At 39.2% G+C, this 27291-nt stretch overlaps 1 protein-coding gene across 4 annotated transcripts in view; it reads left to right on the top strand.

The window, feature by feature from the left end:
- Positions 1–27291, top strand: part of TPK1 (thiamin pyrophosphokinase 1) — a 512817-nt gene that overhangs the window by 380615 nt on the left and 104911 nt on the right. For all 4 annotated transcript variants that reach the window (XM_075062600.1, XM_075062601.1, XM_075062602.1 and 1 more), the window contains one exon: positions 13182–13293. In XM_075062600.1, coding sequence (XP_074918701.1) covers positions 13182–13293 — 112 coding nt within the window. The remainder of the gene's footprint in view (positions 1–13181; positions 13294–27291) is intronic.

Here is a 27291-nt window from a genome sequence, read left to right as displayed (position 1 = left end):
GTATCACATGAAAGGTATAGAATAAGCAACATTACTTGTTACAACCTCTCAATACTTACATGGTTTTTGTTACAACATGAAGCATGATTACACTGATCATTAGTTTTATATTTTCTGTGTAAAGGTTCTTTTTGCCTCATGTTGCTCTGCAATTTGTACAGCATTATTTAATTCTGGTTGCCTTTATTGGTCATGTATTTTGAGAGTGCAAATGCTGTTTGGTGTATAAAAGGCAAATGAGGTGTAAATCAATGTTAAGACTTAGATGTGCTGTCAGTCAGTAGATTCAGGTTTTTAAATGCTAATTTTTTCCAGGTGCAGGTCAGCACCTTGTCCAGCAAGCAGTAAGCAATTACATATTGTCAGGGCTTTTTGTTGTCCTTGCTGCAAACCAATACAATTTCTTTTGCCTTTTGACGGTACTCTAAATACATCAATTTAATTTTGTAGAGATAATCTCTCAGATTTATGGCTATGATGATAAATGGTGTGCCAGGAAAATGCAAATATTACTTTCAGACCGTCAGAGACCTTTGAGAAAGGGTGCAAGTTTGACTGTAACACTTACAGCACTGTGAAATAGTTTAGGACCAAATGTGGCCCATTTAAAATTATTTTAATGTGACAGGGATTCTGCTCTGGATTCTAAGGATCAAATTCACTCCTGATATTAGGAGTACAATTCCTTTTGAAATGAATGGAATTGTACCATTATGTGCTCTACAAATATTTTATAGAAATTCCACATTCACTGTACATTTTGTTGCCAAAAGGAATATGTTCTATGCATTGACTCTGCTGTTACATGAAAAAGGGATGGTGGTAGGGAAGAAACCGCTTCTGCAGGACACCCTAGTCTTTAATATATCCTGATTTAGGGAATGGGGCTCTCTGGCTTTAATACTAGCAGCGTTGGAACTTGGGGATAATCAGTCATCCTCAGCACAGACATCTGAGGTGTAACTTCTCTTCAGAGTCAGCTGAGAGAGAGGAAAGATCTCAGTTTTCTGAAGCAAGGTCTGTTAATGAGAGCACTGCTACAAGGGCATCAGATTACTCCTTCCTAGAAGCAGAAGTAAAACCAAAAGGTGTAGATGTAGTTGTGACACTACACCCCATTTTCTTCATAGATATGGTTATGATATGATTATGGCATAACTAAGATATTTTATGCAAGATGGGTCATGTAAAATATCATTTGAAAGGTTATGATTTACTGAATATGATAATTCTATTTGTATGCATGTATCATGTATCATGAAGTTAGGAATGTTGTCTATGCATCTATTACAGAAGTTCTCAAACAGGGGGTCAGGAGGTTATTACATGGGGAGGTCATGAGCTGTCAACATCCACCCCAAACCCTGCTTTGCTTCCAGCATTTATAATGGTGTTAAATATATAAAGTTTTTAATTTATAAGGGGGGGGGGCTTGCTATGTTAAAGGGGTCACCAGTACAAAAGTTTGAGAGCCACTGATCTATTACAAATGTTTTTACACCTGGGGAATGCCCACCAGACAGAATGCAATCAATCAGGATGGCCGATTGGGAAGAGCCATTAGGGAGAACAATAGGTCTTAGAATGCCACTGAGAAGCTTTTGTGAGGATGCTGCAAACAGCCTCTGGGTTATGGCTGCGGGGACATGTGACCAAAGGGACCAAGTGACTAAAGGGAAATAGGACAGCCCAGGGAATTACATAAGTCGCCTTAACTTCTGTACCGGGAAAGATAATGGAGCAAATAATTAAGCAATCAATTTGCAAACACCTGGAAAATAATAAGGTGATAAATAATAGATTTGTCAAGAACAAATTGTGTCAAACCAACCTGATAGCTGTCTTTGACAGGGTTAAAAAGCCTTGTGGATAGGCAGGAAGAAGTAGGTGTGGTATATCTTGATTTTAGTAAGACTTTTGATACTGTCTTACATGACCTTCTCATAAACAAACTAGGGAAATACAACCTAGATGGAGTTACTATAAGGTGGGTGCATAACTAGTTTGAAAATCATCCCCAGAGAGTAGTTATCAGTTGTTCACAGTCAAGCTGGAAGGGCATAACGCGTGGGATCCCACAAGGATCGGTTCTGGGTCCGGTTCTGTTCAATATCTTCAATGATTTAGATAATGGCATGGAGAGTACACTTATAGGATGATACCAAGTGGGAGGGGTTGCAAGTGCCTTGGAGGATAGGATTAAAATTCAAAATGATCTGGAGAAACTGGAGAAAGTCCAGAGAAGAGCAGCAAAAATGATTTAAGGTCTAGAAAACATGACCAGTGAGGGAAGATTGGGTTTGTTTAGTCTGGAGAAGAGAAGACTGATTTTTGACTGATCATAACATGGTTTGGTTGCATTTAGGCTAGCTGGCCACACTGCATTACAATCCAGTTTGACCACATCTCTGTTTAACCCATGCTTAATAACAAGCTTAAACAAACCAGTTCAGTCACAACTGTTTAAATCATGCTTAAGATCAGCAAGTGAATACTGTTTACCACGTGTAGCCAAACCCTGATGTAGTTCCTTAGAAGAATACTACAGATTTGTGAACTTGATTTTGAAACCACTGTAGCATTCTTTCTTTTGATTTGTGATATTGTTCTTACAGAGAAAGCAATGAAACTGTCTACTCGCTTTGAAGCTTAGCTGATCTTGACTTGGTACAGAGGCATCTGGCAGCAATAAGTAGGGGTTTAATAGTGCAGTAAAGAGGCAATTGAGCCTCTTGGCTCTCACAGCAAGTTATTTGTGCCACAGATATATTAAAAGATCCTTGCCATATGAATTAACTCACACAGATCTCTGGTATCGTAGGAAAAGGACAAAATGAATGTAGATGAAAGACTATCTAAACTCTTCCACATAGAATTGCACTAAAAAGGACTGAATGATAATATTAAATGTCCTAAAATAATGGATTGTGAGGAAAATTGTTGTAATACTCATCACTTTGGGATTCCAGAATATTAGGGCCTTTAGAGTGGTTTTGATTTTTAAGCATGAAATCACTAAAAATGCTAATACTTTTACTTAGCCCATAAAGATAGGCCTGCTGAGTATAGGACATCAAACTCACAAGCTTAAGGATAAAATGTCACAATGGACCAATAAAAAGCTAGTTGGAAATTTGAGAAGAAACACAATATTCTTGGTTATTGTACTTCCAATTTGTATCTTCTCTCTGTAGTTTTCTGATCATCTGAAAAGAGTTGTGTAGGTGCATGTGTAATTGGCAGATAAGGGTTAATAAAATGAGTGCTTAGAGACGACATTCATACAGCAGATTAACAGTTAAATTATGAGGCACCTGTGAATGCTGAAGAAGTTCTTGTGTGCAAGAACTGAATTCCCAAGTTCCCTCTGTCATAGCTTCCTACTTAGATCTGAGCCTTAGATTTCAGAAATAAGATGCTAGCATAAATCCTCTAAGCTTAATTACCAGCTTAGATCTGATATCGCTGCCACCAGCCAGGAATTTCCAGGTTCTGACTCCCTCGGGTCTCCCCAAAACATTCCCTGGGGGACCCCCAAGACTCAGATGCCCTGAGTCTTACAACAAAGGGAAATAACCTCCTCCCTTTGTCTCCTCTTTACCCCCTCCCAGGCTTCCCCGGGAAGATACAGCTTCAAGTCCTTGAACACAAAGGCACGAGAGATTAGTATCTCTCTCCTCACCCTCACTTCTTCCCTGAGGCCTGTTAAGAGAATACCACCCTCCGTAGATCTAACAAATAGAGAATTTCCCTCCTTCGTTCCTTAGCCTACGCCAGAGAAACTCAAACAGGTCTTAAAAGAAAAGCTTTATATTAAACAAGAAGAAAGACATCAAAAATGTTCTCTGTACAAGGTGACAATATACAAGGAGTCACATACTGCTTTAAAAGAAAAATATGATAAAAACCTTTCAAAAGAAATACAATTTAAACATTTCAGCAAACTACACACATGTAAATACAAAAACAATATAAAAACCTATATTGTCTTATACCTGTACTTACAACTGGGAAACAGAAGATTAGAAGCTTGAAGATAGAAAGATCCCTCTCATACCCAAGAGACAGACAAAAGACACAGACAAAAGACACACACCCCAAAAATTCCCTCCCTGAGCTTTGAAAAATCTGGTTTCCTGATTGGTCCTCTGGTCAGGTATGTGGTTCCCTTTGTTAACCCTTTACAGGTGAAAGAAACATTAACCCTTAGCTATCTGTTTATTACACCCTCTGATAGTAACTTTTTCATACTCCCATCTACCATGCTGCTCACTTCAGACTGTGTTGTAATTTCACTTTATTTGTGTGTATATTTGTAATGTCTTCACCACTGACAGTTTAACTGATGGAAACATATTTTCCCCCTGAAGATTGCATCATTTTTTTTCCTCTTACCATTGCTGACCACTCAGCAATCATCGTATGGGCTTGACAGCGGAGGACAAAATTAGTGTTCCAAAGGTAGAAAGGTACTTTACCCGCTATTCCCTATGTTTGGAAGGGACTCACCTATTGTGCTTGGTGAAAAGTGTCATCATTGATGTTACGTGATGCTGTAATCTCAGGAGTCAATTCGTACTCCTATAATCTGGTCCTATTTATCTATTCATCACACATTGATTACATATAACATGTGAGTTAACTACAACACCACGATTAAATGATCAAATTAACTACACTTTACTTGAAAAATAGTAAATTTATTGCACTTCAAAACAATGTCCAGCCTTTGGACCCAGTCCTTCACTTTCTTCCTATCAACTGTAAATAGTTCTATTGCATTGAAATTAATGGGACTGCATGTGCCGGTTGCTTGAATTATCTGCGAGATAGGGCTTTACACATCTAGTGCTACCCTAGAAGAGGCACACCTAATAAAGGAACTATTGCACAGTGAATTAAATCCCAGGAACTTGAGAGAGTGAATTATAACAATTATTAGACTCAATTAATGAACACATCTGCCTCAAACAATTTATGACAAGTCTGTGGGATGAAATCGCTCTAGTGGTGAATGCCAGTAAAATGAGATTTAGTATCCCCCAAGGTTAAACATTTAAGTGGTCACCACTGTGTATATAAAATATAAATTATCTGCAAAGAGCAAATAATAGACTCTCCTGAGATTACAACACCATGTAATATTAGTGATGACACATTCCACCAAGAACTTTAGAAGAGTCTCTTCCCAACATAGTGTGGGCTGTGCATTACTGCCTTACCCGACTTATATCTGTAATACAAATCTGTCACTCCTAGATACTTGTCAATCTTCTACTTGTGTAATCCTGTCCTGCTTATCTATTCATCACACATTGATTACATATAATATGTGAGTTAACTACAGCAATAACAATTAAATGATAAAATGAACTAACTGGCTACAATTATACGTTATAATGCAAACAAGACTTTACTTGTAACAGTGTTGGTGGTCACTGTATTTGTTCTGCATGTGCTCTTAAGAATCTCCCATTCTAAGAGAATCATAAAGGGAAACAGTAGCTGAATCCATTGTAGGGTAACACAGAACTATCAATCAATTTAATTTAAAATAGACGCTACAGCAGATGTAAATGATCTTCACTTTTTTGGTTTAAGAAGATCCCATCTATGGCGGGTCAGAATTAAAAAAATAAATAAATTCACAAATATTTCCCACTTTTGACCAGCTCTAACCCCATTGTGCAATTAATGTTGATACAATTGGTACTCTGCATCATAGATTCCTTTGACAAATCACACAACCGCTTGCTTTGTGACACCTCTTTATACCAATACTATAGTATTACATTTTTAAAGGATATTCATTTCAGAAAGCTTTATCATATTCAGAAAGAATCTGGCAACAAATCTGGCCTAAAATTTCAAGGTTGGAAAAAAACAATTTTTATAAAATCCCACAGCAATAGAAATGGATCCAGAATTTGTTTAAAATATTCCTGTCAAAACATTTGGTTTTAAACAAATAAACATATTCTTATTTGGTTTAATCGTTGTTCCCTTCGTCTCTTCCATTTACACTGTAACTTTGGAGATTTAATTTGTTCCCATGGACTCAAATACTATCTGCCTGTCATTAGGTAATCTTTTGTACTCAGCATTATTATGTCTAAGTGCAAACGTATGTAAAGAAAACAGTAGGACAGATTGTATTCTCTGCCCTTTCCTTACATAACACAATGACAGCTGTTCTCAGACTTTGTTGTGCTGCCGCTGAAAGAAAGCTAATATAACGAGTTCAGCCTTAAATTTTGTTCAGAATATTGTGGGAATCATAGTCAGTATAGCAGCTGGCAAGGTCCCAGGAACTCCTGATTCCCTGCACTTGAGTGTCACAATGGGCACAGATGAAGGGCAAGCTGCCATGGAAAGTCATGGTCATGGAAAGAGGTGATCCCTGAGACAAATTTATTAAATTTGTATTGGACAGGGTGACAGGGCAGTGGGCAGAGCACCAGGTGGTGAATTCTGATTTTACTCAGAAGACTTGCTACCCTGTGGATGCACCATCTGGAACTTCTTCAGGACATTCACGTCTAACATATAAAGTACACAGTGCTTCAGTACTCAAGCCTGAGTGTGCATTACTGTGGCCAGGGCTTCATGCAATAGCAAGGGGTCCAATGTTTTGGCCAGCCAGAGGTTGATAAGTCATTTGTGACTGTTAATGCCATATGGGTGTCCAGGAGCAGTGAAGAGTCTAGATGAAGGCTGGAAGACTAGAAGAACCCTGACACAATATAAAGCTTTGACTGGAGGACAGATTCCTTCATTTGAAGATGATGTTATGGTTTCAGCTAGTTCTTCAGAATGATTTCCTTCTCTTGTCACCATTGTGTCCATCTTACCCAGATTTAGTTTCAGCCATCTACTCTTCATCAAAGAGCTACCACACCCAGACACTGGGATGAATGATGGCTTTGCATGTGTTTGAAGTAGAGAGAATTGTAGGACTGGAAGGGACTCGAGAGGTCTTCTTGTCCAGTCTCCTGCACTCATGGCAGAACTAAGTATTGATATTGTATAGAACAGAGTGTCAACTGCATATTGCTATCACTGAAGTCTGTGGCTTAACATGTTGTGTGTGTTGAATACTGGATAATATTGAGCCTTGTGGGCTCCACAGCAGAGTCCTGTTAAAGCAGAAGAATAACTGCCCATCACATCCCTCTCGATGCTGATGTCTCCTACATCTGCCTCCTCTATTTGTGATCTTTCATCATCTGTCCTGTCACACATTTCCATATGTCCTCACTGTGTCTTCCTGGATATCCTTTCATCTCCTGACACTCCATATTGTTCCAAACTAAATTTATCTTTCCACATAAACACTCTCGTCGCTTTCCCTTTCCTGCTGAAAAAACACCCCAAGCTTAAAACTTCATTGTCATGTCCAGCTCCTCTCTTTCTCTCATTATATATAGGTTGTCACCAAATTGAGGCATTTTCCTCCCCAATACCTTAAAATCTGTCTCCCTCTCTGAATCCCCACTAATGAAACACCAGTCCATTCATTAATTATCTCCTCTACTGCAGAACCCTCCCTGACCATCCGCATCTTCCTTTTTTTTCTTTCCAATCTACCCCAAATGATGTTGCTAAGGCCTATCTTCCTTCTGCTTAGACCATGACTTCTGTCCTTAGGTCTCTTCATTGATTTCATTTTCCTTCCATGTTAAAGTTCACACTCCTCATCCTTCAACACGTTCCATAACATCCACTTCCTACTTCTCCGCTGATACCCCCCTTCTCATTCTTATGCTTCCTAGTGTCCTCTCTGTTAACTGTTTCAATCTTTTGTCTCCTCCTCCTTGTGACCTTGTGCCTTTTTTCCATATTCCACCTTATATTTAGAACAGTCTTTCAACTGCCATGTACCAAATCCTATCCCCTTTCCTCCATTAGATCTGTCTAAAATTGGTTTTGTCAGCCTATGCTGAGCTCTGCACCTATCATGTCTGCAGACCTTTTTGTGCTTGAACCACCTTAATTATATTATATATTCTATTGTTTGCACGTTGTATTGGATTTGTTGAAGTTACTCTGTAAGCGCATTGGGATGGGGTCCTTGCCTCTGTGTTTTTGTGAAGTGACACTTAGGCACTGTAAATGACTTAAAAGTCCAGCTGCTTGCAACTTGATACTCTTTACTTGTTACCCACATTTAACTTTCATAGTTTTGAACAAATATATATGGAGATATACCTATCTCATAGAACTGGAAGAGACCCTGAAAGGTCATGGAGCTGAGCCCAACCCAGCCCCGTGCCTTCACTAACAGGACCAAGTACTGATTTTGCTCCAGATCCCTACATGGCCCCCTCAGGGACTGAACTGACAAACCCTGGGTTTAGGAGGCCAATGCTCAAACCACTGAGCTAGCCCACCCCCGAAGATTATACATTCCTGTTATCTTTGATGTGTTAGTTAGGTATCAGTGCACCCAATGTTCAGCTGATTATTTCATTAGTTCCCTTTGACTTAGGAGACTTAACAGAGGGAAAATTGTTTCTCAGATTTTCTTTACCACCACCAAGTATTTTTGTGTTTGTCCCCTATTCGGTTAGTGCTTTCTTATTAAAATGGCACCTAAAATGAGTAACACATCAGAAACAAGGGTAAAAGTTAAGCCTGTTTCGATAAAACACACTAAAAAAACAACCTTCTGACATTTTCTTCATATTGCTAAACTTAGAAGTTGATCTCGTTTCCCAGCACCAGACACAGAGTGGGAAAAATAAATTGAATCAATCCTCAAAACTTATCAATGTTTTTTTTCAAAACTACTTTATAAGATAAAAATCAATACGGCTATATTATTTGCCATTATTATCACCAGTAACATTAGAAAATGATATTTGATTTGTAAGTTAAAATGCTAAAGCAGTTCAGCTGTCTACTTCAGAGGTAAAAACTTAAAAGGAAGTAATTTTAATCCATCTTTGGGTTTCTCTTTACTCTTATACTTTGTAACTTTGGTTTCTAGAAAAGTTTCTACAAACACGGTACCAGTTTCATTTTTTAGCACCAGTGTATTATTTGCTTATTTAATCTTAAAGTTTAAAAATAAGAGCAAATTAATGTTTGTAGTTGCAATTTACCAATAACGATTACTCTGATTTTTGTGAATTCTCCCTTAAGTGTTGCTTCTGTGGAAGATTTCTACATGGGAAGTTGAAAATATCATTCTGCACCTAATTTTCCCTGTGAGCGGCTCACAGTGCTTCGACTGTCTAGTCCTTTCTGTACAAATGTGGTGTTGTTTTTAATGTTTCTGCCAAAGAAGTGAACTCATTTGTTAACTTTTTAAGATATTTCTTTCCCAAAACAAAATAAACTCCCAAAGAATGTATGATTTTTTTTAAATAAGTCAATTTATTCTTTGTACAGTATTGCTAAGGCCCTTTGGTTCTGGCTTTACTTTGTTTTTAAAATTTCCTAGCAATGTGTCAGTGTTTACTACAAAAATTTAAAAACAAATGAAAATCAATGCAAACATTAACTTCACAGTTTTCTGGGAAAATATTAGGTTTAGTATTGTGAGACAGGACACCCCGCTTACCAAGTGGCCATCTGTCCTTCTGGAGCATCCCTCAGGTACCAGAGGGATCCCCTGGAGCTGGCTCCCCATTCCAGAAGTGCTGCGGAGATCCAGCACTTCCAGAATTTCAGTAAAAATTGGTGAAAACTGAAAACAAAGGACCTTTAAATATTGCTGACTCTGAGCATTCAAAAATCATGAATCAGACCCCTAAAATCATGAGTGGCTTAAATCATGAGATTTTAATTTAAGATAAATTTGTATTTAGCTTGTAAATTATTTTTATTTATCATCTGGGTTTTGAGTGTTTAGTGTTTGTTTTCAAACTTTTTTCCACAAGCATGAAGGCTAGAAACTTTTCTTTCTTAAATGAAAGATGAGATTCTTCTGTATTCACTCAGCTGTGTAAGCTGGGGGGTTGAGAAAAACATGAAATATCACAATTCTTGTGATAAAACCCTGAGAATTGACAACACTTTGATAATAACCTGAGGTATTTCTGTTTTAAAGATCTCATGTTCTTTGTATAAGTAACATACTTTTAGAGGCATCTGTTTCACAAGCAGGTGTTTAACTTTAAGCATGTGAGTAGCCCCCTTGTTGAATCAGGGCCTAAAAGAGAATGATCTCAAGATTAGCAATCCAAAAAAACTGAGATTGAGAAGCCAGGAATTAATCCAGGTCCCTCTTAGGCCAGCCATCTTTACTTTGCTGCTTTTCATATTCTTTTACCAATGGGTGACAGAAAAGAGACACACTTCAGTGTAGCTTGCACCTCTTGCAGAGTAACTCAGGGCTTGTCTACACTTAAAGCACTGCAGCAGCACAGCTGTGCCACAGCAGTGCTTAGTGAAGACTCTGCATGTGCCAACGGGAGATCTTTTCCCTTCGATGTAGGTACTCCACCTCCCCGAGTTAGGTTAGTATAACTGCATTGCTTAGGGACGTTATACCAACATAAGTTTGTAGAATAGACCAGGGCCCAGAGCAATTTCCCAGGAAGGTAATGCTCACAAGTGATGAGAAACATTGCAGTAGAGAAATAGCTATGCCTGTTGCATGGCTAAAAGGGCATTAGGCCTGAATTTGTAAATACCTGCATTTGTGAAGCACCCACAGTACCCATGGAAACCTGTGGCTCAGCACCTTGTGAAATTGCGTGATTTGAGAAGATAGACAATGTTGAACTATTCTCCGTCTTGCTCTGCAAACAATCAAACAGGTTAAAGCTATGAACTCTGATAGTTTTTAACTGACAACTTTTCTAAGGTTCATTTGATAACTGAGAGCATGGCTCATATTGAGGATTTTTATAAGGTATTTGGCATAAACAGTAGACTTTGTCAAACACCTCAGATAATTCTCTTGGCAGTAAGGTATTTTTCCTTATTTTCATCTTCTAACTTGTCACTTCACAGTGGTGGAGGCTGCTGTGGGAGAGGAAACATGAAATACAAGGCTGAAGCTTATAATATTTTCTTTCAGTAAAAGGTTATTTACTTGCCACTTAGGATATTGCTTGAGTTACACAACTAGTTTTCTTTTGCTTTAAACAGGATCTTAATCTTTGTAATACACTCAGTAAGTGATACATTTTGGGTTTCTTGGTTTTGTATTTTTTCAATACTCATTTTGATAGAAAAATTAATAAATCATAAAAAAGCCCTTAACATTTCACTGTTGTGAGAGGGAATTATGTCTGTGACTCCGATTAGCACTTAACAGGAGTGAAGTGCTCCCATGCAGCCGAGAGAATAAAAACCAAAATCATGTACTTCTGAAGCATCTTATCTCTTTTGTTATGTAAAACAAATTAATTATACAGGAAGAATCTGATATTTTTTCCACGAATATTAGCACAATTTCCTTCTTTCCTTCCTTGATGTTTCCTGCTAGCTCTGTTACAGGAAAAAATTTCATATATAAATGAGTACAGATAATTGTTGTCCCTGTACTGTGAAATGCTGCTTTTCCTTTCCCTCTGAACTTTGCACTGTCCGCTCCTTTTTAGTTCATTGGGACTACTTACATGCTTAAAGTTAGTAATATGGTGAATTGGGGGTCTAGGACAGCTAATAGAAGGGTATAATGCCACATATAAGCCTAAATAAGACATCACTAAAAGTAGCTCTTTCAGAGAATACTAACAGCTACGAAGTGAGTTAACATTAGAGATATGAGAAACTCAGTTTCAGCTAGAGAGTGTTTCACTTCAGGTGCTACTGTAGTGTTCTTATATCATTATATTTCAGATGGGTTCACACCTCTTCAGTTTCATTTGAAACAAGTATTAATTTTTCACTCCAAATTACAATTCAGCTAAGATTCACTCAAACCCTTATGGAAAAGTCCTATAATACATAATAGAAAATGACTTTTTCTGTATTAACATATTTAAGATAATTGTATCCCTGTTATGGAATTATTTTTGATGCTGTTTAAAAACCTAACAAGGGGGATGTCATTTTCTTAAATTCCATAGATTTTAGATTTATTTCTCTGGAACACTTTTAAACTTTGTAGAACCCCATTAGTTTCATTACTGGTTTAGAACTTTCTCCAGAAGGGAGAGTACTTGAAACTTACAAATGTGACCAAAATTTTGGCTTTGTGATGAAACCCCCCCAACTAGTTTTGCCTAGTTTTGTTTCTAAAGGGTTACATAGCTCATGTGGAAAGTCAACAGTTTAAAAAAAATTAATGACTAGATCAGGATTCCTCCAAAATGGAGGAAAAAACAACCTAACTTTGGATGTGACTGCTAGTGCAGAGGAATAATGAACAGTATTGGATTCAGATTAGAGATGGGGCCAAACCAAAAGCCCAGGTTCAAAATCCCATACTTTCAGATCTGGATCTTTGATTGGTCCCTCTCTGTATGATAGGCCACACTGAAATCCCAGATCCAAATACTTCTGAACTTTGGGAGAATTAAGATCAGTCCTGTCTCTAATTCAGATGTGTTCTACTGTCAGGGCTGGTGCAACCATTTAGGCAAACTAGGTGGCCGCCTAGGGCGCCTAGTGGTTGGGGGCGCCTAAAAGCCCCCTCAGGCGAGGAGGTGGAGGTGAGCTGGGGGGAGGGCGCGCGGAGAGGGTTGCCCGCAATAACGAGGGGGGGCGCACAGGGGAACCGCTCCCTGCCCCAGTCCACCTCCACCCTGCCTCCTCTGCTGAGCACACAGCCCAGCTCTAAGTCTCCTCCAATCAGCACCACAAGCCTGGGCGGGGAGGAGAATTAGAGCAGCGCCGATGTGCTCAGTGGAGGAGGCGGAGCCGAGGTGAGCTGGGGCGGGCTACTCAGGCAGGGTTAGTTTCTGCAGGAGGTCTCCCCAGGCAGGATTAGCTGCCGGGGGAAGGGGAAGGGGGGAAGTCTCCCCAGGCAGGGTTAGTTGCCATGGGGGGACAGGGGGGAGAGGGGTTAGCTGTTGCGGTGGGGGGGGGAGCGGATGGGAGGCTGAGTTAGCTGCTGTAGGGGGGGCAGGGTTAGCTGGGGGAGATGCCAGGTGGAAGTTTTGCCTAGGGCACGAAACTTCCTTGCACCGGCCCTGTCTGCTGTATTTTTTAAATGTGTTGTATAAATGACTTCCTGGTCCTTGGTTGCTACTGTCTAAAGAAGACTTCTTTCTGTATTGCAGGGAAAGCACAAACTGTATGTAAACACAGGACTTGAAAGCAAGTGGTGTGGCCTCATTCCAGTTGGGAACCCTTGTGACAATGTTACTACGATGGGCCTAAAATGGAACCTCAGTAAGTCAGATGTCTCATTGCTTACAGCATGTCAAATTAGGGATAACTTAATTGGAGTTATTTCAGATTTACACCCGTGCACATTTAAATCTTGTCCTATATGTTTAAGGAAGGAGGAGGAAATAGTAAACTTTAGTGGAGCAAGTTTTTCCAGCAATAAAAAAGTCAGAAAAGGAAATGTATGAATTACATTAAAACCTAAGACATCACAGGCTGTAATATGTTTTGCTTTTGGGAATCATAATACTGTTTAAATAGAACATTTGTTGAGGTCATGATGCATTACCATCCTGATACATTACTCTTCAGGGAGGTAAGGCTGCAAGTGCCTAAACTCCTGCCTATAAGCCACAAAGTTATGAGAGAGAAATAATAGTGTGATACAGATTATTAAAGGCACCTCACTTTCTGAGAACTGCTTGACATGTACTGTCTATTTGTCAACTCTGGATGAATATATCTTTTCTTTATTATTATTTAAAATGGGTAAAGTGCATTTGCCTTAAAACAGGAGTATTTGTTATAAGAGAAAAAGATGACAAAAATTCTTTTGACAGAAAAATAGAAAGAGGAAATTTTTCCTTTGAGTCATGCAGGGTATTTTTACCCAAGACAATGAAGTCAACTTTTTGTTGTTGTGGAGAAGCATTAAAATTGAAAAGAAAAGAACTAAAGAAGTGGTTCACAAGCACTGGAAAGTTCCATAAACGCCATCTTCTACTAACCCAGAGACATCTTTTTATTTCAGACAGTGGAGAAATCCAGTGGGGGGAGAGGCTGTTCTAGACAAATAGGGAGGAACTGGATGAGAATTTGAAAGTGGAAGTCAGCTTAGGAGAAAATGATCATGAAATGGTAGAGTTCATGATTCTGAGGAATGGTAGGAAGGAAGACAGCAGAATAAAGACAAAGGATTTCAAGAAGGTAGACTTTAGCAAACTTAGGGAGTTGGTAGGTAAGATCCCCTAGGAAGCAAGTCTAAAGGCGAAAACAGTTCGAGAGTTGGCAGTTTTTCAAAACAACATTATTAAGGACACGAGCAAACAATGCCACTGCTTAGGAAAGATAGGAAGCATGGCCAGAGACGATCCTGGCTCAACTAGGAGATCTTCAGTGATCTGAAACTCAGAGTCCTACAAAAAGTGGAAAATAGGCCAAATTACAAAGGATAAATATAAACAAATAACATAAATAAAAAGGGTAACAAGAAAACATTCTACAAATACTTTAGAAGCAAGAGGAAGACCAAGGACAAGGTAGGCCCATTACTTGATTGTGTCGGGGGGAGTGAATGTGTTACTTGGGCATCTAACACAGTGAATGTCAATGAAAATCAGACAGGATCACAGGCTAAAATAGGGAAAGAACAACTAAAAAATTACTTAGACAAGTCAGATGTTTCCAAATCACCAGGGCCTGATGAAATGCATCCTAGAATATTCAAGGAGCTATCTGAGCCATTAGTGATTATCTTCAAAAAGTCATGGAAGACGGAGAGATTCCAGAGGAGTGGAAGAGGGCAAATATAGTGCCCATTTATAAAAATGGAAATAAGGACAACCTGGAGAATTCCAGACCAGCCATCTTAACTTCAGTACCTGGAAAGATAATGTAGCAAATAATTAAGCAATCAGTTTGCAAACACCTAGAAGATAATAAGGTGATAAATAACAGGCATCATAGAAAAAACAGCCGGGAGTCCTTGTGGGACTTTAGAGACTAACAGGGTTTTTGCTGATACAGACGAATGCAACTACCACTTTAAAACCAGTCATCATAGATTTGTCAAGAACAAATTGTGTCAAACCAGCCTAATGGCTCTCTTTGACAGGATAACAAGCTTTGTGGATAAGAGGGGAGAAGGGGAGTGGTAGATGTAGTATATATTGACTTCAGTAATTGACTTTGATACAGTCTCCCATGACCTTCTCATAAACAAATGAGGGAAATATAATCTAGATTGAGCTACTATAAGGTGGGTGTATAACAAGCTGGAAAACCATTCCCAGAGAGTAGTTATCAGCGGTTCACAGTCAAGCTGGAAGGACATATCAAGTGGGGTCCTCCAGGGATCAGTTCTGGGTGCAGTTCTGTTCTATATCTTCATTAAATGATTTAGATAATGGCATAGCATGCTTGGAGGGGTTGCAAGTGCTTTGAAGGATCTGATTAAAATTAAAAATGATCTGGACAAACTGGAGAAATGGTCTGAAGTAAATAGGATGAAATTCAATAAGGACAAATGCAAAGTACTCCACTTATGAAGGAACAGTCAGTTGCACACATACAAAATGGGAAATGACTGCCTAGGAAGGAGTACTGGAGAAAGGGATCTGGGGGTCATAGTGGATCATAAGCTAAATATGAGTGAACACTGTAAAACTTGCACACAAAAAAAGAAAATATCATTCTGGGATGTATTAGCGGGAATGTTGTCAGCAACACATGAAAAGTAATTCTTCTTCTCTACTCCAGGCTGACAAGGAGTTTTGTGTCCAGTTCTGGGTGCCACATTTCAGGAAAGATGTGGGCAAATTGGAGAAAATCCAGAGAAGAGCAACCAGAGTGATTAAAGGTCTAGAAAACATTAAGTATGAGGGAAGATTGAAAAAATTGTGTTTATTTAGTCTGGAGAAGAGAAGACTGAGAGGGGACATAACAGTTTTGAAGTACAGAAAAATTGTTATAAGGAAGAGGAAGAAAAATTATTCTCCTTAACCTCTGAGGATAGAACAGGAAGCAATGGGTTAAATTGCAGCAAAGGCAGTTTAGGTTGGACATTAGGAAAAATTTCCTAACTGTCAGGATGGTGAAGAACTGGAATAAATTTGCCAAGGAGATTGTGGAATCTCCATCATTGAAGGTTTTTAAGAGCAGGTTAGACAAACACCTGTCAGGGATGGTCTAGATAATACGTAGTCCTGCTATGAGTGCAGGAAACTGGACTAGATAGCCTCTCGAGGTCTCTTCCAGTCCTATGATTCTAACCTAGGTCCTAATCCTGCAGTCTGATCTACATAGGTAGACCCTTGTGCCCACTCACATATATGGCCCCCACAGGAATGCCTTCTCTTTCATAATGTTGAATCTGAGGTCAAGCTACTCTGCTGGGGCCTACTGTGCCACTGCTGCCTGCCTCACATCTAGCTATCTGCTTTTATCTTTTACTAGGGGTTTAATCTTTGGCAAAACATAGTTTTACATGGTCTCTTGCACTTCAGCATCTGGAAAGCCTTAAATTCTGCTGCAGATGTGAGTGTGCACAATTGAAATCCCTAGTTAGTTAGCAATGGCTCACTAGTAGTTGGGTTCTGAATTCTGCATTAAATTAAGAATGGAAGGAAGTTTCCAGGTGCAGGAGATCAGAGTGAAGAGCTGGCTGGCTGGCACAGTTCAACTGGTCTGTAAGGGTTGGCTGTACTATGCAAAAGGAGCACTCATCTTCTAATTTCAAAGACTTGGTTTGAGTGTTGGCCTGCTAAACCCAGGATTGTGAGTTCAATCCCTGAGGAGGCCATTTAGGGATCTGCGGCAAAAATCTGTCTGGGGATTGGTCCTGCTTTGAGCAGGGGGTTGCATTAGCTGACTTCCTGAGGTCCTTTCCAATACTGATATTCTATATTCTATGATAATGTGTTCTCAATGATAGGGATAGGATGAGATTCTTCTAAATCCTCCTCACTCATATGCTTTTGGCTGTACAATGAATTTTGTGTCTACTGTATAAAAAATAGGTAACATAATGTCTCAATAAATTTCCCAGACTTACAGAGAGTAGGAGAAGGAAGCTTAAACCACCATTAAGTTAATGAAGCAGAGTCTAAGGAGTTCACATGATTTCGTAAAATAGCCAGCTGAAGTTATACACTGCACTGTATCAAAATGTGATGAACTTTGGGAGGAAACTTTTTGTTTGTTGCAAATGCTAGTTATTTTTCAAATGCATCAAATTTTCCCTGAGTTGAATGACATGACCTTTGTTACTTTAACAAGGTCCGTGTCTGGGAAACATAGAGGATTGTCAGGGTAATTCTAGAGAGTCTGCGTGTTACCTCATATAATATGTCCCACGGAATTTTCTGTTGGTTCTAAAGCTGTGGTCTCTTTCATGAGAGAAAATTTACAAAAAACAATTATAGCAATTTGGCAAAAGCGCCATAGCTTATCGTAACTCAGCATTTGTAGATCCTAATTGTAATTAAAGTCTGGAAAATGTTGTGATAGCTCTTTCCCCGAAGATCATCGCTAGCAGACAGTCAATTCTAAACTTGCCTTACCACTCCTAGCCTTCTATGGAATCAGATAGAGAATCCAGTGGGAATGTCCAACCTGATGATGATCATTTTCATGGGAAGGGCCCGCCATGTCTGTCAGTGAGGCTATTACCACAGTGACATTTAAACAGGGAAAGGAAAGGGTAGATTGAAGGTTTATTGCCTTTGATCAAAGAGAAAAGAGAATGTCCAAAATGTGCTGGTTTGACCTGCTTGAACTAAATATACCCTGACCAGATAGAAATAAATATTGTTTGGCAATGGGCAAGAGTTTTTCTAAATATTTGCTATAGTAACTACATATCTAGCAGTCGGGCATATTCCATGTTGGCCATTCTTGAATCACAAGAAAATGCAGAGGTATGGGGAATCCCCTACCATACGGTCATGCATGAAGTGAATGGGATCCAGAACTTTCTATGACATAAGTACCACAAAAGGCTAACATGGATCATTATTGTTAAAGATAGCACTGTGTGCAGTCATTATTACACTATATAACCTCAAATGCGGTTATTTGAAAACATAAAGCTGGGGTTTTAAAAGGAGCCTAAGAGAGTTAGGAGTCCAAGTTCCATGGATTTGGGGCACCAAGCTCGTGTAGGCTAGAATTTTAAAAAAGGAGCCTAAACTCGCAAAGTGCAGCTGGAGTGGCTGTCTGCTTTTTTCTGTATGTAAATAATGAGCCGCTTTTGCTTGTTTTTTTTTCACTTGGGCAGGAGGGTGCAGAATCATTTCCAAAAGTATAAATAGTATAAGCAGCAGCATCTGACCAGAGAATTTGCTAAATGGTCATCTGTGTAATAGGTGCATAATTGTCTTCTAGTAGGTGCTCTCACCTCTTCTCCTGTACGTTTTGTTTACAGTCTAGTTTATGTTAATAGATGTTTTACTTAAGAGAAAAGTGGGAACAGGCAATTCGGAATATGTTAGGCTGGGACAGTGTACTAAAATGTATACTAAAATGATACTAAAAATCTGTCACACACATAATTGGGTTGATCCATTCAGATATGTTCTGTATAGAGAAGTCTGAGTTTAAACCTTATTTTATTGGCCAAAGAGATGTTTGTTTTTTATGGAGACATGGGTTACTAACCACTCCATGGTTGATTTGAGGGGAGTGGACTTGGAGGGTTGGAATGGTATCAGACACAATTTGCAGATGGCATGGGACAGGGAATTCAGTTGTTCTCAGTGTTTATGATACCAACAATACTGTGATTAGCTGCTGAATTCTGGGAGGTACAGCAGTGGTGAGCTGGAGCTGATGCAGGGACGGGGTGTGAGGAGGGCTCCAGGTGCCATGCGGCCCGGCCTGACTCTGGCTGCGCAGCGCAGCTCTGGGACGGGCCTCAGCCCAGGCCCCGACTCTGGCTCCGGGCTGGGCCGTGCCCCGACTCCGGCCACGTGGCACAGCTCCGACCCGACCCCGGCAGGGGTAAGAGGCCAGGGTCAGGGGGTTGGATAAGGCGGGGACAGGAAGCGGGAGGGGGTTGGATCAGGCAGAGATTCTGGGGGGGCGGTCAGGGGATGGGGAAGAGGGGGGTTGGGTAGGCGGTGCATGGGAGTTCTGGGGGTCTATCCGGGTGTTGGTGGATGGGGTTGGGGCAGTCAAGGGACAGGGAGCAGGGCGAGTTGGGCAGAGGGTGGTGTCCTGGGGGGCAGCTAGGGTGGGAGGTCTCGGGTAGGAGTGGTCAGGGAACAAGGAGCGGGGGGGATTATGGGTTGCGGTTTCTGAGAGGGGCAGTCGGGGGCAGGACATGGATGGGAGGTGTACTCACCGGGCGGTTCCCTACCGGGTCTTCGGTGGCGGGTCCTTCACCCGCTGGAGCCGTACCACCAAAGACCTGGTAGGGAACTGGTTGCTAAGACTTTGGCAGCTCATCACTGAGGTACAGCATCTGGATACTATGGTGATGAGCATTATATAGGGAAAAAACTTGGAATTTTTTTCATTTTGTTCAGTTACCTTTTTTGTGCAGGGAGACAAGCAGGCATAGAAATGACAATGTGACGCTATCGGTAGGAAACTAACATTACAACAGCAGCTCTACTTCCTTCCTTTCCTTGTTCCTTTCTGTTTTCAGTGAGAAGCCAAACACTGCATTTTGCATTATTTGACTAGGTAATGTTCAGTTACTCCATCAGTTGCTCCAACTGACTTGGTTGGTCTCATTATTAATGTTTTAATCTCAAAATCTGGATAGTTCTATTATTTATACCTCAACCTCTTCATCACTAAAGTATAGAACCTAAGAATGCCAGGATTCTCTGGGTATTCCAAAAGCAACTTGAGACTCTAAAGCCTGAAACTGATCTTGTGCCCAAGTAAGTGGCTGAACCTAACCATTAATAATTCAAATTCTGAATCTGATTATTATTCAGATGATGATGAAACAAAAAGCAGTGAAACAAAGTAAAAACAAAGACCCCAAATCTAGAATGCATGTTAATTTCCATCGCAACAAGCTTTTTTTCTCATGACAAGCTCTAGATTAAAATTGCTGGAAAAATACCATAGCACTAGTACTAGCTATCACTAATTATCCTCTTGACTTCTGTACTGCCTGTGATTTTACACTTAAATTGAAAATGACACTCAACCACGAAGGATAATAGAAAGAAGCAAAGGAGCCACACATTGCTATGAAGCGTGACTCAAGTGTCGTCATTTTTGCTGATAGCTTGGGTATGGCAGACCTTTGCCTGTTTGTTTGTGCATGGAAATATGAGACATGCCGCTCCCTGGTAAACATTAATGAGCAGAATGCTTATAAATATTATAAATTCAACCCTGGGTGTGTAAAACGATGATATTTTTCACGCTAAATGTGACAAAAAGTAAAAGACTTTTCCTCATTTTGTCATCAGTTAATAGAAAAAGATCTGAAAGGCTTGTTTTAAAAACTTGATTTCTGGACCATCACATATTTTTAAGTGTCTCAACTATAAATTAATTTAGAATCTGTGCTGTAATAGCTGGACGAATCAACTGATGATTTAGCTATTAATAGAGTTTTGGATCTTTATTGGGGCATGTAGGCATTATTGTAATACAAATAACATTTTTCCAGCATTCTTAGTTTCTTTTGTTATTTTATCTCAAACTTTCTTGGACTACAGTATATTTAAGTGTTGGTTCACTTATCAACCTTACTTATGAGTTTAACACAGTGTTCTTTCTGGGCATATGTAAATTCCTATGTGATGAAAATGTATAAAAAGCTCTCAGATGCTAGTCAAATGTGATCTACGTTCAATTCACAAATACTGTGAGACTTTGTAGGCTCTGGATAGGAATAGAAAGGTCTTTAAACCACGATTTGAGGACTTCAGTAACTCAGACGTAGGTTAGGGGTTTGTTACAGGAGTGGGTGGGTGAGATTCTGAGGCCTGCATTGTGCAGAAGGTCAGACTAGATGATCATAATGGTCCCTTCTGACCTTAAGTCTATGAAAGGGATAAATATCTGACAGAAACTGTGCTGAGGGATGCTACCAAAACTCTTACATCTATGATGTAATAATTAAAACTGAAATCATAAACTCTCCTTCCAGTGGTCAAGCAAATACAACTTATGTCTTGATTTCACATACAATACTGTAGAGAAAGTGAGTGTGTGTGTATGTACACACATGTGCATATATATGTGTAAATGTTTCCTTACAAACTGTCGTTGACTAGTATTGGGAAAAAATGGGAGATTCATTTGTTTTAGTTTCCACCTTATGAGCAAAGAAATTTGGAGAAGTTGGAAAATTGCTCAGGGGAACAACTCCTAGCTGTATTTACTATTGTAAAGTACACATTCTGGATCACACTAATAACATATTCCTTACCTGGTCCCAAGGGGATGTAAATCTTTTCTCCATTAAAATCTGATTTACAACAGAGAATTTGGATAGTACTAGCTCTGATTTGACTCATCTGGCTGCCTGCTGATCACAGCTTCATGCCATTTAAAAAGAAAAGAAATCTTCAAGTGCTAGTGTTATCCAGTGTATATCCTCTGAGGTCCCTTCATGGAGGTTAACTGAGAATGAAGAAAGCAAGCTGCAGTAGTGCTATTGATAAAGGAACCTGGCTGGAGGATAATAGCATTCTAAGAATTTTCTATATTAAGGAATGATCTCATTAGCAAAGAGTAAGTTGTGACTCAATACATATTTCCTTTCATATGCTGTAGCTTATGATACCTCTATTATTAGCCTCTGCAAGTGAATGAGAACAGGGTGTGTAGTTTTTTTCTATGTAATTTTTGTGCAAACTGGCTTTTGTAGGGTGGGAATTATATAACTGTGAACTGTTTCTCTGCAGCAGAGTCTCCCTACTGTTTGACTACAAGGTGGCAATAATAATAATAATTAATCAGAGAAAGCTCTTACTTCTGTTGTTGTCAATAATCTTTTGCTAATATCAAGCGAAATTTTTTTAAATATTGCCATTGATAGTAAAAATCAAACTTTTGCTGTATTACTTATTTTTGTGTGTGTTCCTTGTTTGTTTCTAAACTGCTTAATTGTTGTGCTCATAAAATTGAAGAATCTTCCCACCCACCCACAAAAGAAAAAGGGATGCTGCCATTACTGTTATGGCTACAATTTTATTTTAAAGGCACTGCACTGTTTTAAGTGTTTATGGCCAAGTGTTGCAGAGGAAACACAAACTTGGAACTCCAAAGAGAAGAAGCAGCTTTTTCAGGCTTGTTGTTTAAGTGTATTTTAGATGGCATTTGAACTACTGATTTGGAATCTTAAACCAATTGAGTCTCTCTTATTTTATGGGTTTTTTGTTCAGGAAAAGTTCTAAATTAACATCAGTGGAGACTCTGAAGAGATGTTTATCCCCTAAATTGAATATGATATGGTTCACCGCAGTCCAAGCTTCCCCATGATGCCCTGCCAATGGGCCTCCTTCCAATTAGGAAGGGCAGATAATCAACACACCCATTTAATCCTTGGTGCCTCTTCTCAGAGTGTTAAATGATTGGTCCTGGTTGTGATGATGGCTTTTATGATACTGAGACTTGACCACTAGAAATTGGATAGAGACAACTAAATGAAACTCATCTCTACAGGATGCAAAACAGCTGTCAGAGGACAGCAACTTCCAACGTGGGCTGGATTTTAACTAGTGATCAGTAGGTGAAAGGCTTCACAACCAACAGTTTGAAGCATCCATTCCCTTCTGTTCTATTAGTAAATAAATATCTTTCTAGTTCAGTAACTGGGAGACATTTTCAGAGCTCCCATGGGCAGTACCTTGCTTCCTTCCAGTTTCCTTGTTTTTAAAATTCCATTTAGCACTGGGCATCAGAATCAATGCTGCTGCTACAGTCACTTTGGGCAGTGTCCACCTGTTGCCAGCAAATTAGCTGCTCAGCTGTAAGCATTTTGTTGTCTGCCTTTGAGGAGGCTGATCAGTTGTTATAAGACAAGGCCTGCTGAAATATACTCACAGTGAGGCTGGTGATCTGGTGCAGGCGGACTGATGTCAAAGCTGAGCAACAGTTCACAAAGCAATGACAGGGGCACTGCCTAATGCATAAAATATTTTTAAACTAGGAAGTGTTCCGCATTAAAGCAGTGCTCAGCTCAGTGTATGGTAGCTGCAATTTTTAAAAGCTAAAAGTAATGTTTGCAATTGTGACTGAGCTGGAAAATTTGGATCAGAAGTGTGTAGAGGAGGCATTGGATCTGGATTTTTGCTTCCTCCTGATAAAAGCAGAGTCTATGCGCAAACCTCAAGTCTGGACTGCCTCCCCAAATCCAGACATCCACTGAAATCTGGGGGAAGGTTCTAGCTCTTCTGCAACAGGGAAATTTCCCCCTCTTATATGATTTGGGAACAGAACTGTAAGTAAAACCAGACTGAATTAGCCTGGCCGATGTTTCTTTGAATCCAGCTGTGTTCCACTGTTAAATACAGTGGTGCATTCCTTCAGACATTTGGTGTAGGAGAGGTTTCAGGAGAATGAAATCTTTCTTCCCCTTGCATCTCCTCTATGTCCTTTCCACACCAGTTTAGTTCCAGTCCCAGCTCTGGTACTTCAACTCATTTATATAGCTCAATGACTTAATTTAATGTACCAAAATCACTTAAAAATCAACAGAAATAGGCCAAGTAGGAAGTCTAAAAAATTTAGGCTTTTTGTTGTGTGGTAGGGGAAGAGATGTCAGAAGAGGAAAAGGGTCAGATTCTGCTCTCATTACACCATTTTAAATCCAGAGTGACTCCACTGACTTCAAGTGTTACTATGAATTTATACCAGTATAATGGAAGTGGAATTTGTCCAAGAGAGAGAGACTCTTGAGTTTATACTAAAGTCATTCTCATCAGTCAACCTGCCCACATGAATGTTAGGAAATCAACTCATTTAGACAACTGTGGAGGCAAAGCTGAAATATAATCGTGTTCTTGAATGCAAGTCAATGAAAAATTGGCCAGTGTGCAAATGTTCATTTGTCATATCCCTTGCAAATATACTTTAATTGTTTGCATATTTAAATGCCCAGAATCAGCCATAACAAATGTGAGATGTCATGTTGCTGAGAGATTTCCAAAAACAAAAAAGATCTCTGAGGTATGTGGTAAGTTATTGCTGGTTCCTAGTGTTCTCTGCAGAATCACAAAAGGGCAAGGACTGAAAGAAGGACAAATCAATCATGTCTGGTTCAAGTTCCTGTAACTGAAAAGTGGGATGTGTTAGCTCATGAGCTAAGTTAAAGAACTATATAGTTTGTCCTATTGTATTTGTTTTTAAACTGCCTGTGGATAGAGCTCGATATTAAACTGGACACTTAAAAATTGATTTGTTTCCAATTAGCATATTTTCAAACATATGTTTTAATTCTGTATACTGCAAAAATCAGTGTAATTCATTGTTATCTTCATCCCAGGGCTTCTGAGAAACATTACCTTCTCTATGCCCTTGTCCTCACCTAAGTTGCCATAATAAAGGTGCCAAGTGGTGCTGGTTATGTTGGTTTATTCTTCTTTTGCCCTTTCCTTTTTTCACCCTCTTGCCCCCACCCTTCACTTTCCATTTTGTGTCTTGGTGTAGTTGTTCCCCACATTCTGTCAGTTGTTAGAATTTCCAGCTACCGGTGTAGTGGGATAAATGTGTGTTTTGTCAAACAGTAAAAGAGATTCCAGAGTTCTGGTACTTCAGTTTGGGATTAAATAGTTCACCTCCAAGGGGTGCCTAATAGAACTGAGTAAATAATTGATTTTTCAGTGTGGTGGCTGAAACCGAAGGAGAACTTCAAAACAAAACTGATTTTATTTTATTTTTTCCCTTGCTGAAATGAAACACTATCAAGGTTCCTTCCCCACTCTGAACTTTAGGGTACAGATGTGGGGACCTGCAGGACACTTCTAAGCTTAATTAGCAACTTAGATCTGGTATCGCTGCCACCACTCACAAGCACTACTTTTCTTCCCTGGGTAGTGTTGAGAGACTTCACCAATTTCCTGGTGAACACAGATCCAAACCCCTTGGATCTTAAAATAAGGAGAAATTAACCATCCCCCCTCCTTCCTCCCACCAACTCCTGGTGGATCCAGATGCAACCCCCTTGGATCTAAAAACAAGGGAAAAAATCAATCAGGTGTTAAGAAAAAGGCTTTTAATTAAAGAAAAGAAAGATAGAAACCCTCTGGGAGAGATTAGCATACCAGCTACTCTCACAGACAACAAATTCCAAACACAGAGGATGTTCCCCTGGGCAAAAACTTAGTTACACAAAAAATACCCAAATACTCAATTTTGATAATTCCCTTAATGGTACCAAGACAAGTTACAAAGAAAATAAACATCAACCTATTTATCTCTCTCTAAAACTTACTACTCTGATAAGAGGCTGGTTCCTTGATCTTTTTCACTCCTGCTGAAACTGAGACTCTAAACAAAGGAAAACTTCCCTCCTTCCTTTTGAAACATCTTGTTCCCCCATTGGTTCCTCTGGTCAGGTGTCAGCTAGGTTAGATGAACTTCTTAATCCTTTACAGGTAAAAGAGGCATTAACTCTTAACTATCTGTTTATGACAAACACCAAAAAACTTTCCTTCAGGTCAAACGAAATGACAATTCAATGTGAACCATTCTGACTTTTTCAAAATACAAAAAAAAAAATCTATTTTTTTTTATTTGGCCAAAACTATTTGCTAAACGTAACACAAATTTGTGAATAGTTTTGGTTCCTCCTAAATTACATTTTTCAATGAAATTTCACCCATCTCTAGAGCCTGCAGCACTCTGGTCTCTTTTGGTTTATGCCATCAGGCCATTAATTATTTCTATAGAAGAGTAAAGGCTTTTCCCCTCACCACCATATGATGGCAGAATGGTGTTGGTAATGATATTCTGTTGAACACCATGCATGCTTTTGGCTCTGTACAATGCACAGAAAACTATATGGTCCATGCTCATTCATGATTCAGTGTGACACTTAATTGTAGCCTGTAGCAATCTTGACTAAAATGGGTATGATTTGGAATTATCTGTTTTCTGCTTAGATTCCAGATATAGAGCATTGTGGCAAATCTGTTTTTCCCCAAACAATGGGCTTGTCTAATGTGCTGCTCTCTAATTGCCCAGGTAGGCTCTGTTAGTACGCTTTAAAAGGTACCTATTTCATGTTAATGTAGTCCTGTTAGTGTCTGGTTCAAACAAAGGATGACAATCTTATCTTGCTGTCAGTTATTCCTTTAGTTCTGTGCTGTGGATCTGAAGGTTCCAACTGTGCTGCTGACGCATGTAGAGGTTATTATGACTCCACATGATGGAATTCGGCAGGGGTCATACACGTAAAAGCTTCATTCACTACATAACTCAGATTCATCCCCAGAGCAAATCCATCCTATGCACTGAGTGAATCAGGGGTCCTGTGAAAAAAATAGTATGAGATCATGTAATTAAAGACTGTGTTATAATGCATACACACAAAGGCAATATTAAAGTTGCAGAGACAACTTTGGAGTTCTTGCTTTTGCAACCTTAATGCTCTTTTAAGGTATTTTCCATTTTTTGGGGGCGTGAGGGGGCGGGAGCGGTAATCTACACATATGCATAATATGTGAGTATGTGTATATATGTCTGTATATAATGACCAAACTTAATATTTTGTTTGAAAAGAGATTTCATTTACTTCTTATAAGGAAATACTGATAAAAACAGTAAACATTTTCAAACCAGTCAAAACATCTTCATCTATAATGTTTATAGCTCGATGACATAAATGACATACAGCAAATAGATAGCGAATGCATATTCCTCTCTATATTCTGCACCTACAGGATAGAAAAAAAAATAAACACACACACTGTGTGTGTGTGTGTGTGTGTATATATATATATATAAAAAAAATTGCTGGTACAAGCCAGAGTGTAGCAGTTATAATCTAACGATCAATAAAAAATGTCTCATAATTGCACTGCTAGGTTCCCCCATTGTGGCACATTAGTTTAGTTTATTATAATTTACACCCTGCCTCCAGCAGCACTGTAGCTCTCATGATTGGCTTACTGTTTAATGACTGTGTTTGTAAGACAATTTTCTAATCAGCTATCTGAGCACTCATCAAAAATAAGGCTCTTAATTTTGAAGCAAATCAGCTGGAGGTGCTACATCAGGGATGGTGGTATGGGTTTATATTTTTAAAGAAAAAATCAATCATGTTCATTTTATAAAACTATGTATTATAGAAAAATGTTTTGAACT

Source organism: Chelonoidis abingdonii, chromosome 2 (genome assembly GCF_003597395.2).
Source record: "Chelonoidis abingdonii isolate Lonesome George chromosome 2, CheloAbing_2.0, whole genome shotgun sequence".
In the NCBI taxonomy this organism is placed as follows: Eukaryota; Metazoa; Chordata; order Testudines; family Testudinidae; genus Chelonoidis; species Chelonoidis abingdonii.
Note: the sequence above shows the minus strand (reverse complement) of the source record. Positions and strands in the feature narration are given on the sequence as shown.